The sequence below is a fragment of the Thalassophryne amazonica genome, chromosome 15 (assembly GCF_902500255.1).
Source record: "Thalassophryne amazonica chromosome 15, fThaAma1.1, whole genome shotgun sequence".
Lineage (NCBI taxonomy): Eukaryota > Metazoa > Chordata > Actinopteri > Batrachoidiformes > Batrachoididae > Thalassophryne > Thalassophryne amazonica.
The window spans coordinates 51,701,509-51,718,255 of record NC_047117.1 but is presented as its reverse complement, the minus strand read 5'-3'; the positions used below and the strand labels follow the sequence as shown (position 1 = coordinate 51,718,255).

The following is a 16,747-nucleotide window of genomic DNA, read 5'->3' as shown; positions in this document are numbered from 1 at the left end:
ATAAATTGGGGCATCGTCGATAGCTTTGAATTAAAGCATGCTGTCAGTCTTAAGAAGAGGCTCACCGGATCTCTGTGACATCAGCTTTTTCCAAGGTTCTGCAGAGCAGCACGAGCGGCCTCCCAATTCTGGCAAAGCTTTGTTCAGGGCACTTTCAGCTTCTTCCTTCTCAACTGCTATCATTTTTGTTCTGTTCTTCTATTCTATGGCTTTGTCTTCAAGCCAGAGCCTTTCGTTCTTCAGCTACAGGAAAAAGTATTGATAACCACTTTGTAACAGCCATAGTAAATTTTAATAACCTCCAGAGCATTGTGTTTTTTTGTGAGCCTTGATAAATCGATGCTCACTGACCTACAGAGGTGTTTTTTGCAGACATCATTTAGCAGAGCCTCACAGGCTGTGGACTTTTCTGCGAGGACAACTTTTTGCTCTGCCAGCTTACATTTAACTCAGCAGCTGCTCACTGGCTTCCTTTAGCTTAAGCAAACCACCCTCAAGACGATTGCACTGAGCTGGAATGCAACAATACTCTCAAAACAATAAGCTTTATTCTTTCATACAAAGCCATACCAATACACAGTACAACAGTACTCTGTGGTATCAGCATAACTCATTCCACATCAGTCACTAATTTTATCACATGATGTGTCCACTCACCCAGGATGTTTTCATGCTTTTCCTTCAAAAGATTTAAATAAGTGTTAAGGAAGTCAAGGTAGTTCTTTGGAGTAACGTAGTTGTAACGTCTGAGTTGCTGCTGGAACAGCTCACTGTACTCCCCAACAGAGATATGGACCATGTGTACATGGTCTACGACTGATGCAATGTGAGCCTCAGGAATCATTGAACTTCCACCTGTAAAATTAAATATCATGCTGAAAATGATTTAAAATAAACCACTGTCTTTATATATCCAGTTGTGATCTAACATTCATCATGGGCATGAATCTCATGGTAATTTTGAACTGTTCTTTTGCCAGGGTGGAATGATTATACGCATACTCATTAATGGCTTTAAGAAACAAGAATTGGGTACATAAGTTTAAATTTATTTTACATCTTCTCTAATCCACATAAGGTCAATATTATACATACGGGCTCAAACATAGCTATACATGCAAGCTCACTAATATTTGGTTAAATGTCCCTTAGCAAGCTACACCTTGAACAGCCACTTTTGGTAGCCATCAACAAGCTTCTGGCATAATTCTGGCTGGATATTTGACCATTGTTCTTGGTAGAACTGGCAAGGTTCATTTAAATTGTTTGGTTTCCTGGCACGGAGCTGGCTTTTAACCGATAGTCCACAAATTTTCAATAGGGTGGTCATACAGTAGTTCATCCAAGGCATTCAGAGGAGGATAAAAGCCTGGTTATAACCACAGTGCTGGTGGCCACCATGCCGAGGATAAGCTATAATCTTTTAGGAAGGAGTAAATCCTATATATGCTCTGAGGCCCATTGGTGTCGGTGCTTATCCCCAGGTTATGTAGCATGAAGTGGATCAGAATCTACAACTCTCCTTGACAATGGACACAATCCAACTGGTACACATTTTACAGCAGGGTGGACTGAAACAATGTAGACTAAGTGTCTTGTCAAAGGACACAGGCATGCAGCATGGGCAGGAATTGGAACCCAAGTCTACATATTGGCAGGCCAGCTCCTTACCACTCAATACCTGCTCTGTTAGGAAGGCCAAGTCCCATGGCAGGTCTCTTGACAAGCAGGTCTGGGAAGGTGTGGATGAGAACCTTAACAAGTCTGAGAGCTGAACATGAAGGGTGAGATCAGAACCAACCTGCAAGTGTTTGAAGAGAAATCTACTCTCTCTTGTATTAAGGGTTGACTTCTCATCAAGATGTAAAGGATTTCTTTCTCTGTACCAGGAAATGTTAGAGAATCCTAGAGGGGTACTACACGGTGATTCAGGATGTGTTTCACAACCCCATCTTGCACAACCAAATAGTGGGATCTGGAAGTTGGGATACCCACGTACCCCCAGAATGTACAATCTCCCCAGTGCTAGTTGTTCTTCTTATTGGCAGTTATTGTCCTTGCTGGCCAGTTGCAGCAGGTGTAGATCTTGAACCATGTCAACCATGTATGAAGGTCGCATTTTAAGGCACTGAATGTCAACACTGACTTCCTCATCAAAGAACCCTCAGAGTGGGAGGATGACCCATCATTCCAGTCTTCACAGCATGTCCGGATAACGTTGCTGCTGTCAGTGATTTTGCTGAGCAAGGAGTGCACTATTCAGGATTACAATCAGATCCTACCGAAGGTGTGAACAGCAGCGCCAAAACCTGCTGGAAGTGTGAGTGGCATCAATGTGAGTTCCCAGAGGCAAAGAAAATCTGAACCACAAACCGCTCCCCATGACTGATCGTTTTCACTAAATAGGTGGGACAGTGACATGTAATACTTTTTTTAATCTCTCCTGTGTGCTCAGTTAAAGAGAAGGATTGTTGTTTCAGTTTGTATTCATTTGTAAAACAGGACATTACTATGCTTGTTTGCACTAATATGTTCAACTATTGCATTTTCCGCCCCACGTGCAGCAGTGATAGGATGAGTCAAACCTGTCAGACTCCTCAGTTAAATATAAGAAATTCTCAGATGTCTCAGTTAAAAAATGTTGACATTTTTAAGGATATTGAAACAACATGACTCAGAAAATAAACAGTGTAATTACATACATACCAAGGAAAGACTCAGCAAATACAAGGTAAAGCCTGTGGGGGCCATGGCAGGAACCAGTCAATCACAGTGTTGTTCATAACCCTGGGAAGTTCCTGCAGCGTGTTCTCAGGGTGTCTCCAACTGGAGACATGCCTAAAACTACATGCAGGTTGTTGGCACTCTTGTTGACAAATACTGCCCAAATATTTTCTTTGGAAGTGCCTGCTTCGCCTTCATAGCCTCATCACGAAGCTGGTTGATAAGTGAATCCTTTTCATCATCAGGGAACAATGCAGAACAATTCCTGTAAATCAAGACACAGCACACTGTGAGAACTTCTTGAAAGACCTGGAAAGGTGATATGATGTTATTCCTTCCAGATCTCAGCCTACCCGAGAAAAAAAAGGGTGGCAGTACTTATTTAAGCTCAAGGTGGTCACCAAGACTCCAGGACTTAAAAATGACCCTTAAAGAGGTAAAATAGTAAACAAGCATAAGTAAAATCAATGTATTGACAGCTAAAAAAAATCTACTAAGACACAAGTGATAGGTTTGATTATGACATATGACATATAAATGAAATCTATATATCATAATAAAATGAGATAAGCTATTTTGCAGTTTAAAATATAGTGACATGAAATAATTAGCTACGTTAAGATACGTTGAAAGTTTCAAACTCCATTATGTGTGTATCATAAGAATGAAGTCATAGTATTGGATGGTGGGTTTACTTTCATGAGATTAATCAGTTTAGAGTAGATTCTTATGGGCATGAAACATTAATTGAACACGCATGTGTTATAATAATGTCCTGAGTGGAAAGAGGAACTGCTGCGGCACTGGCTCTAACAATGGGGAAACATCTTCCAAAATCAATCCAAAAAAAATTTGGCAAGATGCTGCTGCTACACCTCAACCACTCATAAATTACCATTTGGCAATTTACTGGCAAATATGTGATTGACCAGGCAGCATGTTATTAGGACCAGGGACTTGCTAAAACTGTTGGTCTGTCCCCTGTCTATGTCTTATGTACATATGTTAGTAATCATTAGGTCTGTGTCCTTATGTTAGTAGTCACTGTGTTTCAGTGCGTTGACCGTATCTGTTAGTCGTGTGTTTTCCTGTTTTTCACTCTTTTGCATCTTGAGTTCTACTTTAGGTTTCTGCCTTTTCTTCCTTGGTTTATACTTTGTTATATTGTGCTTTTTTTTTTTAGCGGATTATTATTAGGACGTAATAAAATTATCAGATTTTATTTATTTACTTGTCTGTCTGTTAGCAGGATTATGTGAAAACTATTGCACAGAGTTTGATAAAATTTTCACCACAGATAGATATAAGTCAATGGAAGACTCGATTAAATGTGCATTTTTGGATCAAGATTTCACTTTATATAGGCTATGAAGGATTACGTCAAAACTACTTAAGCCTCTACTGGTGGTTGGCTCTCACTGCGGTATTGTATCACTTCCTGTTCCGGAGCACAGCTGTGTTTTGCTGTATCTGTTAACAGTTTAATCTGCGCAGTTAGATTGATCTAGTTACCCTAGATGACGTTTGTTTCACAGTGTAATCTTCACGTGCCTAACTAAGCACTCCCTCTGCTGAATCACCTCTAAATTATTTACACATTATTTACTTTGTGTGTTTTTAGGAATTCGCTAACTTAGCACAGCTACTAGCTCTTAGCTGGTTTAGCATGGGGCTTCTCCTGTCTCTCCCGCACTTTTCTGCTCTGGGTGTGAAATGTTTAGTTACTCCTCGGCCTCCTTTAGCAGTAATGGTACTTGTAATAAGTAATAACATTAAATCGGTGTGTAACTTTACAAAAACAATGTCGGACTCTGTAGTTTTATCTGGGCCCCTCCCCAATCGGACCGGGAGTGACATGTTTAGCCGCATGTTCTCCTTGAATTGCTGGCTGTCTGAGTGGTGTCCAAAATATGAGGTGGGCTTCATAGATAATTGGCAAAGCTTCTGGGGAAAACCTGGTCTTGTTAGGAGAGACGGCATCCATCCCACTTTGGATGGAGCAGCTCTCATTTCTAGAAATCTGGCCAATTTTCTTAAATCCTCCAAACCGTGACTATCCAGGGTTGGGACCAGGAAGCAGAGTTGTAGTCTTACACACCTCTCTGCAGCTTCTCTCCCCCGCCATCCCCTCATTACCCCATCCCCGTAGAGACGGTGCCTGCTCCCAGACCACCAATAACCAGCAAAAATCTATTTAAACATAAAAATTCAAAAAGAAAAAATAACATAGCACCTTCAACTGCACCACAGACTAAAACAGTTAAATGTGTTCTATTAAATATTAGGTCTCTCTCTTCTAAGTCCCTGTTAGTAAATGATATAATAATTGATCAACATATTGATTATTCTGCCTTACAGAAACCTGGTTACAGCAGATGAATATGTTAGTTTAAATGAGTCAACTCCCCCGAAGTCACACTAACTGCCAGAATGCTCGTAGCACGGGCTGAGGCGGAGGATTAGCAGCAATCTTCCATTCCAGCTTATTAATTAATCAAAAACCCAGACAGAGCTTTAATTCATTTGAAAGCTTGACTCTTAGTCTGTCCATCCAAATGGATAGTCCCAAAAACCAGTTTTATTTGTTATTATCTATCGTCCACCTGGTCGTTACTGTGAGTTTCTCTGTGAATTTTCAGACCTTTTGTCTGACTTAGTGCTTAGCTCAGATAAGATAATTATAGTGGGCAATTTTAACATCCACACAGATGCTGAGAATGACAGCCTCACACTGCATTTAATCTTATTAGACTCATTGGCTTTGCTCAAAATGTAAATGAGTCCACCCACCACTTTAATCATACCTTAGATCTTGTTCTGACTTATGGTATGGAAATTGAAGACTTAACAGTATTCCCTGAAAACCCCCTTCTGTCTGATCATTTTTTAAAATAACATTTACATTTACTCTGATGGACTACCCAGCAGTGGGGAATAAGTTTCATTACACTAGAAGTCTTTCAGAAAGCGCTGTAACTAGGTTTAAGGATATGATTCTTTCTTTATGTTCTCTAATGCCATATACCAACACAGTGCAGAGTAGCTACCTAACTCTGTAAGTGAGACAGAGTATCTCGTCAATAGTTTTACATCCTCATTGAAGACAACTTTGGATGCTGTAGCTCCTCTGAAAAAGAGAGCTTTAAATCAGAAGTGCCTGACTCCGTGGTATAACTCACAAACTCGCAGCTTAAAGCAGATAACCCGTAAGTTGGAGAGGAAATGGCGTCTCACTAATTTAGAAGATCTTTACTTAGCCTGGAAAAAGAGTCTGTTGCTCTATAAAAAAGCCCTCCGTAAAGCTAGGACATCTTACTACTCATCACTAATTGAAGAAAATAAGAACAACCCCAGGTTTCTTTTCAGCACTGTAGCCAGGCTGACAAAGAGTCAGAGCTCTATTGAGCCGAGTATTCCTTTAACTTTAACTAGTAATGACTTCATGACTTTCTTTGCTAATAAAATTTTAACTATTAGAGAAAAAATTACTCATAACCATCCCAAAGATGTATCGTTATCTTTGGCTGCTTTCAGTGATGCCGGTATTTGGTTAGACTCTTTCTCTCCAATTGTTCTGTCTGAGTTATTTTCATTAGTTACTTCCTCCAAACCATCAACATGTCTATTAGACCCCATTCCTACCAGGAGCTGCTCAAGGAAGCCCTACCATTAATTAATGCTTCGATCTTAAATATGATCAATCTATCTTTATTAGTTGGCTATGTACCACAGGCTTTTAAGGTGGAGTAATTAAACCATTACTTAAAAAGCCATCACTTGACCCAGCTATCTTAGCTAATTATAGGCCAATCTCCAAACCTTCCTTTTCTCTCAAAAATTCTTGAAAGGGTAGTTGTAAAACAGCTAACTGATCATCTGCAGAGGAATTGTCTATTTGAAGAGTTTCAGTCAGGTTTTAGAATTCATCATAGTACAGAACAGCATTAGTGAAGGTTACAAATGATCTTCTTATGGCCTCAGACAGTGGACTCATCTCTGTGCTTGTTCTGTTAGACCTCAGTGCTGCTTTTGATACTGTTGACCATAAAATTTTATTACAGAGATTAGAGCATGCCATAGGTATTAAAGGCACGCGCTGCGGTGGCTTGAATCATATTTATCTAATAGATTACAATTTGTTCATGTAAATGGGGAATCTTCTTCACAGACTAAGTTTAATTATGGAGTTCCACAAGGTTCTGTGCTAGGACCAATTTTATTCACTTTATACATGCTTCCCTTAGGCAGTATTATTAGACGGCATTGCTTAAATTTCATTGTTACGCAGATGATACCCAGCTTTATTTATCCATGAAGCCAGAGGACACACACCAATTAGCTAAACTGCAGGATTGTCTTACAGACATAAAGACATGGATGACCTCTAATTTCCTGCTTTTAAACTCAGATAAAACTGAAGTTATTGTACTTGGCCCCACAAATCTTAGAAACATGGTGTCTAACCAGATCCTTACTCTGGATGGCATTACCCTGACCTCTAGTAATACTGTGAGAAATCTTGGAGTCATTTTGATCAGGATATGTCATTCAAAGCGCATATTAAACAAATATGTAGGACTGCTTTTTTGTATTTATGCAGTATCTCTAAAATTAGAAGGTCTTGTCTCAGAGTGATGCTGAAAAAACTAATTCATGCATTTATTCCTCTAGGCTGGACTATTGTAATTCATTATATCAGGTTGTCCTAAAAGTTCCCTGAAAAGCCTTCAGTTAATTCAAAATGCTGCAGCTAGAGTACTAACGGGGACTAGAAGGAGAGAGCATATCTCACCCATATTGCCTCTCTTCATTGGCTTCCTGTTAATTCTAGAATAGAATTTAAAATTCTTCTTCTTACTTATAAGGTTTTGAATAATCAGGTCCCATCTTATCTTAGGGACCTCATAGTACCATATCACCCCAATAGAGCGCTTCGCTCTCAGACTGCAGGCTTACTTGTAGTTCCTAGGGTTTGTAAGAGTAGAATGGGAGGCAGAGCCTTCAGCTTTCAGGCTCCTCTCCTGTGGAACCAGCTCCCAATTCAGATCAGGGAGACAGACACCCTCTCTACTTTTAAGATTAGGCTTAAAACTTTCCTTTTTGCTAAAGCTTATAGTTAGGGCTGGATCAGGTGACCCTGACCATCCCTTAGTTATGGTGCTATAGACTTAGACGGCTGGGGGGTTCCCATGATGCACTGAGTGTTTCTTTCTCTTTTTGCTCTGTATGCACCACTCTGCATTTAAATCATTAGTGACTTGATCTCTGCTCCCCTCCACAGCATGTCTTTTTCCTGGTTCTCTCCCTCAGTCCCAACCAGTCCCAGCAGAAGACTGCCCCTCCCTGAGCCTGGTTCTGCTGGAGGTTTCTTCCTGTTAAAAGGGAGTTTTTCCTTCCCACTGTCGCCAAGTGCTTGCTCACAGGGGGTCGTTTTGACCGTTGGGGTTTTTACGTAATTATTGTATGGCCTTGCCTTACAATATAAAGCGCCTTGGGGCAACTGTTTGTTGTGATTTGGTGCTATATAAATAAAATTGATTGAATGATTAATTGATACTTAACGGATTCTCACCAAATTTGCACCACAGATAGATATTAGAGCATGGAAGACTCCACTGAATATTGGAGGTGATCTGGACTGGCGGATGTCAGAAATTTCAGATTGCTCTTGTTATTGTGTTTTAGGTTCTGCTCACCCCAGTGCTCTTTGTGGTTTATAGTAACTCTGTCAGTTCCTATTTGTGTTTGTGGGAGTGTCCCAGTCTCTGGTTCTCCCTCACACACATTTCACATCCCCAATCACAGCACCTGTCACTCATCTATTTGTCTCAGTCACTATTTATTACTGCACTGTTCCCCTTTGAGTTTTGCCAGATTATTTATTGACTTCTTCTGTTTGATTACTATTTGTTGATTCCTGCCTTGTGATTCCTCCTTATGGCTCCTGTGCTACCATGTCTGCTCATCCTAAATGTGTTTAGGTTGTTAGCTTGTAGACTCTACTTCTCTGTCTGCTGTGCATATCAGACTCCTCCCTGTTTGTTGGACTGGACGTCCTTGTCAGGTAAAATAAATCACCTTCTTTTGTACAACCTGCATTGTCACTGTCTGCAATTTGGGTTCTTATTTGAAACAATCCTTAACAAAAACTCCAAGATATCCCTGTTTGTTCTGTCCTACTCAGTAGAAATGCTACAAACTTAGGTCCACAGAATAGAAAGCGTGATTGTGGATTTGGAGGACAATTGCTTAATGACTCCGCAGCACCCTGAAGAATACAAGATGTATCCTTCTAAGACTCTTCAGACTGATAGAATGGGTAATAGATCAAGTCCAGAAAAAACATACACATACAAAACAATCAACACAAATACCAGCAAACAAACAAACCAAAAAAAACCCCACAGCAAACATTCATTCATTCATCTTCTACCGCTTAGTCCAGTTATGGGTCGCGGGGGACTGGAGCCTATCCCAGCAGTCATAGAGCACAAGGCGGGGTATACCCAGGACAGGACGCCAGTCTGTCGCAGGGCCACAAACAGACAAACAAACACACACACCTACGGACAATTTAAAGATTCCAATCACCTAACCCGCATGTCTTTGGATCAAATCAAATCAAATCATTTTATTTATATAGCGCCAAATCACAACAACAGTTGCCCCAAGGCGCTCTATATTGTTAAGGCAAAGCCCATACAATAATTACGGAAAAACCCCAACGGTCAAAACAACCCCCCGTGAGCAAAGCACTTGGCGACAGTGGGAAGGAAAAAACTCCCTTTTAACAGGAAGAAACCTCCAGCAGAACCAGGCTCAGGGAGGGGCAGTCTTCTGCTGGGACTGGTTGGGGCTGAGGGAGAGAACCAGGACAAAGACCTGCTGTGGAGGGGAGCAGAGATCAATCACTAATGATTAAATGCAGAGTGGTGCATACAGAGCAAAAAACAGTAAGAAACACTCGGTGCATCATGGGAACCCCTCAGCAGTCTAAGTCTATAGCAGCATAACTAAGGGATGGTTCAGGGTCACCTGATCCAGCCCTAACTATAAGCTTTAGCAAAAAGGAAGTTTTAAGCCTAATCTTAAAAGTAGAGAGGGTTGTCTGTCTCCCTGATCCGAATTGGAGCTGGTTCCACAGGAGAGGAGCCTGAAAGCTGAAGGCTCTGCCTCCCATTCTACTCTTACAAACCCTAGGAACTACAAGTAAGCCTGCAGTCTGAGAGCGAAGCGCTCTATTGGGGTGATATGGTACTAAGAGGTCCCTAAGATAAGATGGGACCTGATTATTCAAAACCTTATAAGTAAGAAGAAGAATTTTAAATTCTATTCTAGAATTAACAGGAAGCCAATGAAGAGAGGCCAATATGGGTGAAATATGCTCTCTCCTTCTAGTCCCCGTCAGTACTCTAGCTGCAGCATTTTGAATTAACTGAAGGCTTTTCAGGGAACTTTTAGGACAACCTGATAATAATGAATTACAATAGTCCAGCCTAGAGGAAATAAATGCATGAATTAGTTTTTCAGCATCACTCTGAGACAAGGCCTTTGTAATTTTAGAGATATTGCGCAAATGCAAAAAAGCAGTCCTACATATTTGCTTAATATGCGCATTGAAGGACATATCCTGATAAAAAATGACTCCAAGATTTCTCACAGTATTACTAGAGGTCAGGGTAATGCCATCCAAAGTAAGGATCTGGTTAGACACCATGTTTCTAAGATTTGTGGGGCCAAGTACAATAACTTCAGTTTTTTCTGAGTTTAAAAGCAGGAAATTAGAGGTCATCCATGTCTTTATGTCTGTAAGACAATCCTGCAGTTTAGCTAATTGGTGTGTGTCCTCTGGCTTCATGGATAGATAAAGCTGGGTATCATCTGCGTAACAATGACAATTTAAGCAATGCTGTCTAATAATATGCCTAAGGGAAGCATGTATAAAGTGAATACAATTGGTCCTAGCACAGAACCTTGTGGAACTCCATAATTAACCTTAGTCTGTGAAGAAGATTCCCCATTTATACTCAACAAAAATATAAACGCAACACTTTTGGTTTTGCTCCCATTTTGTATGAGATGAACTCAAAGATCTAAAACTTTTTCCACATACACAATATCACCATTTCCCTCAAATATTGTTCACAAACCAGTCTAAATCTGTGATAGTGAGCACTTCTCCTTTGCTGAGATAATCCATCCCACCTCACAGGTGTGCCATATCAAGATGCTGATTAGACACCATGATTAGTGCACAGGTGTGCCTTAGACTGCCCACAATAAAAGGCCACTCTGAAAGGTGCAGTTTTGTTTTATTGGGGGGATACCAGTCAGTATCTGGTGTGACCACCATTTGCCTCATGCAGTGCAACACATCTCCTTCGCATAGAGTTGATCAGGTTGTCAATTGTGGCCTGTGGAATGTTGGTCCACTCCTCTTCAATGGCTGTGCGAAGTTGTGACGACAAACTGGAGTCAGGTCGAGACCCCGATGAGGATGACGAGCATACAGATGAGCTTCCCTGAGACGGTTTCTGACAGTTTGTGCAGAAATTCTTTGGTTATGCAAACAAATTGTTTCAGCAGCTGTCCGAGTGGCTGGTCTCAGACGATGTTGGAGGTGAACATGCTGGATGTGGAGGTCCTGGGCTGGTGTGGTTACACATGGTCTGCAGTTGTGAGGCTGGTTGGATGTACTGCCAAATTCTCTGAAACGCCTTTGGAGACGGCTTATGGTAGAGAAATGAACAATCAATACACGAGCAACAGCTCTGGTTCACATTCCTGCTGTCAGCATGCCAATTGCACGCTCCCTCAAATCTTGCGACATCTGTGGCATTGTGCTGTGTGATAAAACTGCACCTTTCAGAGTGGCCTTTTATTGTGGGCAGTCTAAGGCACACCTGTGCACTAATCATGGTGTCTAATCAGCATCTTGATATGGCACACCTGTGAGGTGGGATGGATTATCTCAGCAAAGGAGAAGTGCTCACTATCACAGATTTAGACTGGTTTGTGAACAATATTTGAGGGAAATGGTGATATTGTGTATGTGGAAAAAGTTTTAGATCTTTGAGTTCATCTCATACAAAATGGGAGCAAAACCAAAAGTGTTGCGTTTATATTTTTGTTGAGTGTACATGAACAAATTGTAATCTATTAGCAGCGCAGTGCCTTTAATACCTATGGCATGCTCTAATCTCTGTAATAAAATTTTATGGTCAACAGTATCAAAAGCAGCACTGAGGTCTAACAGGACAAGCACAGAGATGAGTCCACTGTCTGAGGCCAAAAGAAGATCATTTGTAACCTTCACTAATGCTGTTTCTGTACTATGATGAATTCTAAAACCTGACTGAAACTCTTCAAATAGACCATTCCTCTGAAGATGATCAGTTAGCTGTTTTACAACTACCCTTTCAAGAATTTTTGAGAGAAAAGGAAGGTTGGAGATTGGCCTATAATTAGCTAAGATAGCTGGGTCAAGTGATGGCTTTTTAAGTAATGGTTTAATTACTGCCACCTTAAAAGCCTGTGGTACATAGCCAACTAATAAAGATAGATTGATCATATTTAAGATCGAAGCATTAATTAATGGTAGGGCTTCCTTGAGCAACCTGGTAGGAATGGGGTCTAATAGACATGTTGATGGTTTGGAGGAAGTAACTAATGAAAATAACTCAGACAGAACAATTGGAGAGAAAGAGTCTAATCAAATACCGGCATCACTGAAAGCAGCCAAAGATAACGATATGTCTTTGGGATGGTTATGAGTAATTTTTTCTCTAATAGTTAAAATTTTATTAGCAAAGAAAGTCATGAAGTCATTACTATTTAAAGTTAAAGGAATACTCGGCTCAATAGAGCTCTGACTCTTTGTCAGCCTGACTACAGTGCTGAAAAGAAACCTGGGGTTGTTCTTATTTTCTTCAATAAGTGATGAGTAGTAAGATGTCCTAGCTTTACGCAGGGCTTTTTTATAGAGCAACAGACTCTTTTTCCAGGCTAAGTGAAGATCTTCTAAATTAGTGAGACGCCATTTCCTCTCCAACTTACGGGTTATCTGCTTTAAGTTGCGAGTTTGTGAGTTATACCACGGAGTCAGGCACTTCTGATTTAAGGCTCTCTTTTTCAGAGGAGCTACAGCATCCAAAGTTGTCTTCAATGAGGATGTAAAACTATTGACGAGATAATCTATCTCACTCACAGAGTTTAGGTAGCTACTCTGCCCTGTGTTGGTATATGGCATTGGAGAACATAAAGAAGGAATCATATCCTTAAACCTAGTTACAGCGCTTTCTGAAAGACTTCTACTGTAATGAAACTTATTCCCCACTGCTGGGTAGTCCATCAGAGTAAATGTAAATGTTATTTTAAAAAATGATCAGACAGAAGGGGGTTTTCAGGGAATACTGTTAAGTCTTCAATTTCCATACCATAAGTCAGAACAAGATCTAAGGTATGATTAAAGTGGTGGGTGGACTCATTTACATTTTGAGCAAAGCCAATCGAGTCTAACAATAGATTAAATGCAGTGTTGAGACTGTCATTCTCAGCATCTGTGTGGATGTTAAAATCGCCCACTATAATTATCTTATCTGAGCTAAGCACTAAGTCAGACAAAAGGTCTGAAAATTCACAGAGAAACTCACAGTAACGACCAGGTGGACGATAGATAACAACAAATAAAACTGGTTTTTGGGACTTCCAATTTGGATGGACAAGACTAAGAGTCAAGCTTTCAAATGAATTAAAGCTCTGTCTGGGTTTTGGATTAATTAATAAGCTGGAGTGGAAGATTTGTTGTGTGGGCCGCCAGAAGAGGAGGTACTGCTGGCCCACCACCAGAGGGCACCCTGCCTGAAGTGCAGGCTTCAGGCACGAGAGGGCGCTGCCGCCACGGACACAACTGGGAGTGACAGCTGTCACACATCAACTCATGACAGCTGTCACCCATCATTTCATCACTCCATAAAAGCCGGATGTCATCTCCACCTCGCTGCCGAGATATCATCTACCTGTGAAGGTAATTTTCTCTGCTGAACAAAAACTTAAATAATAGTCTGAACTCTTTTGCAGCCGTTTTCCTGTGGTGTGCCTTATCAGCTAGATTGACGTTCGGTGTGAACAGCGACAGCTACGCTTCACACCCAATCCAGATAAGTGGTTTAACAGGAGCTGCACGAGTGTGTGATTAGAGGTGGAGGTGACTTTCCACCTTCTGACTGTTTTTGTTACTGGGTGTGCACACACCCACATCTCACTGTTTGTGCTCCTCGCCAGCAGTACCAGATCCGACAGTCGGGACGGTGATCACCTGGGAATCGGGACTTGGTGGCTCCAGTATATCCGGGTTCTGTGGCGGTGGAAATCGTGTGGTTCCGGCTCTTATCAGGACAAACGTCTTCTATCCTCGAGCCTGCCCACACGTCACCTTGGTGTATTGACTGCTGTCAGATTCTGTGATTGTCTGTATCATCATTGTGCACATTCACATTAAAGTGTTACCTTTTGGCTCATCTATTGACCGTTCATTTGCGCCCCCTGTTGTGGGTCCGTGTCACTACACTTTCCCCAACAGGATATCTCGGCCAACGTCATGGATCCCGAGGGGCGTCAACCATCTGTTGGACAGCCAATGGAAGAGCAGGGTGCACAGGCGTCGGCTGGAGGCGTGAATGGTGAGTTGCAGCACATCCTCACCGCCTTTACCGCTCGGATGGACCTGATGACCGAGCAAAACATCATCCTTAATCGCAGGATGGAGGCTCTCACAGCGCAGGTGGAAGCGCGCGCTCAGGGCGCTGCTGCAGCTCCTCCTCCTGCCGACCCGGAGCCGAATACAGACATTCCACTGGTCATTCAACGACCCCCGCCACCATCCCCTGAAGCATACATAAGCCCCCCAGAGCCGTACGGAGGTTGTGTGGAGACATGCGCGGACTTTCTTATGCAGTGTTCGCTCGTCTTTGCACAGCGTCCCGTGATGTATGCGTCTGACGCCAGTAAGGTGGCTTACGTGATTAATTTGCTTCGAGGTAAGGCACGCGCTTGGGCTACAGCGCTTTGGGAACAAGGTTCACGGCTCCTTGCCTCTTATACTGGGTTTGTGAGGGAGCTCAGAACTGTTTTTGATCAACCTAACAGAGGCGAAACCGCGTCTACCGTGCTGCTGTCAATGAGACAGGGGCGCCGGAGCGCAGCCGAATATGCAGTCGACTTCCGCATCACGGAATATGACTGTGCTCCGCGCCGCCTTCATAAACAGACTATCGTCGGTCCTGAAGGAGCACCTGGTGGCTAAGGAGGAACCACGGGATTTGGCTGAGCTTATCGATTTGGTTATACGATTGGACAATCGGTTAGAAGAACGCCGACGGGAGCGAGGCGAAGGGCGTGGTCAGGCACAAGCCGTCCCTCTTCCTCCCGGGTCCGAAAGAGAGCCGTCTTCCCCACGCTCCACAGCCACAGCGCTCCGTGTGGCTACAGCTCCCCCTGCTGACGATGCTAGGGACACGAGCAGGGCCACATTCAGACAGAGGAGGCTGATCCGCGGGGCGTGCTTTGTCTGCGGCTCGAGTGAGCATCAGCAGGAGGTCTGCCCCAAACGGTCAAAACACAAATGCCCCGCCCTTAGAGACTGGGCTGAGGAGGGGTCAAACACATTCACGTGGGTCATAACACTCTTTCAACATGACTCCCAGTTACAATCCTGAGCGGGGATTTAACCCTTCAAGCCCCAGCACTGGTGGACACGGGGTCAGAAGGGAATCTGCTGGATAGCAGATGGGCAAGGGAGGTAGGGCTCCCTCTGGTGGCGCTTTCTTTGCCAGTGAAGGTGCGAGCACTAGATGGCACTCTTCTCCCTTTATCACACACAAGACACTACCTGTAAACCTGGTAGTGTCTGGGAACCACCGGGAGGAGATTGAGTTTTTTGTAACTCCTTCTACCTCCCGCGTGATTTTGGGCTTCCCATGGATGATTAAACACAATCCCCGGATTGATTGGCCGTCTGGGGTTGTGGCTCAGTGGAGCGAAACCTGCCACCGGAATTGTTTAGGATCCTCGGTTCCTCCCGGTGTAAACGCTAATGAGGAGGTTAAAGTCCCTCCCAATCTGACGGCGGTGCCGGCTGAGTACCACAATCTTGCTGATGTCTTCAGCAAGGATCTGGCGCTCACCCTTCCCCCGCACCGTCCGTACGATTGTGCCATTGATTTGGTCCCGGGCGTTGAGTTCCCGTCCAGCAGGCTGTACCAATCTCTCACGTCCCGAGCGCGAATCAATGGAGACCTACATCCGGGACTCATTAGCTGCCGGGTTGATCCGGAATTCCACCTCCCGATGGGTGCAGGTTTCTTTTTTGTGGGCAAGAAAGATGGCGGACTCCGTCCATGCATTGATTACAGGGGGCTGAACGACACTAACGGTCTGTAATCGATACCCTTTACCCCTGTTGGATTCAGTGTTCACGCCCTGCATGGAGCCCAAATTTTCACCAAACTGGACCTCAGGAATGCGTACCACCTGGTTCGGATCCGGAAGGGGAGCGAATGGAAGACGGCATTCAACACCCCATTAGGGCATTTGAGTACCTGGTCATGCCGTTCGGCCTCACTAACGCCCACCGCGACGTTCCAAGCTTTGGTTAATGACGTCTTGCGGGACCTTCCTGCACCGATTCGTCTTCGTATATCTGGATGACATACTCATCTTTTTCCCGGACCCTGAGACTTATGTCCAGCATGTACGTCCAGGTCCTGCAGCGGTTGTTGGAGACCTGCTGTTTGTGAAGGGGAGAAGTGTGAGTTTCACCGCACCTCTTTGTCCTTCCTGGGGTTTCATCATCTCCTCCAACTCCATCGCCCCTGATCCCGGCCCAGGTTGCGGCGGTGAGAGATTGGCCCCAACCAACAAGCGTAGGAAGCTGCAACAGTTCCTCGGCTTCGCAAATTTCTACAGGAGGTTCATTAAGGGCTCAGTCAGGTAGTTAGCCCCCTGACAGCCCTGACCTCTCCAA

General features: G+C 43.2%; 1 protein-coding gene across 1 annotated transcript in view; it reads right to left on the bottom strand.

Moving 5' to 3' along the window:
• Nucleotides 1–16,747, bottom strand: part of dnah10 (dynein axonemal heavy chain 10) — a 215,545-nt gene that overhangs the window by 52,172 nt on the left and 146,626 nt on the right. Inside the window, 10 exon segments of the mRNA XM_034187486.1 lie at nucleotides 66–94; nucleotides 96–122; nucleotides 124–237; nucleotides 348–450; nucleotides 452–512; nucleotides 658–855; nucleotides 2,707–2,731; nucleotides 2,733–2,785; nucleotides 2,788–2,913; nucleotides 2,916–2,983. Coding sequence (XP_034043377.1) covers nucleotides 66–94; nucleotides 96–122; nucleotides 124–237; nucleotides 348–450; nucleotides 452–512; nucleotides 658–855; nucleotides 2,707–2,731; nucleotides 2,733–2,785; nucleotides 2,788–2,913; nucleotides 2,916–2,983 — 804 coding nt within the window.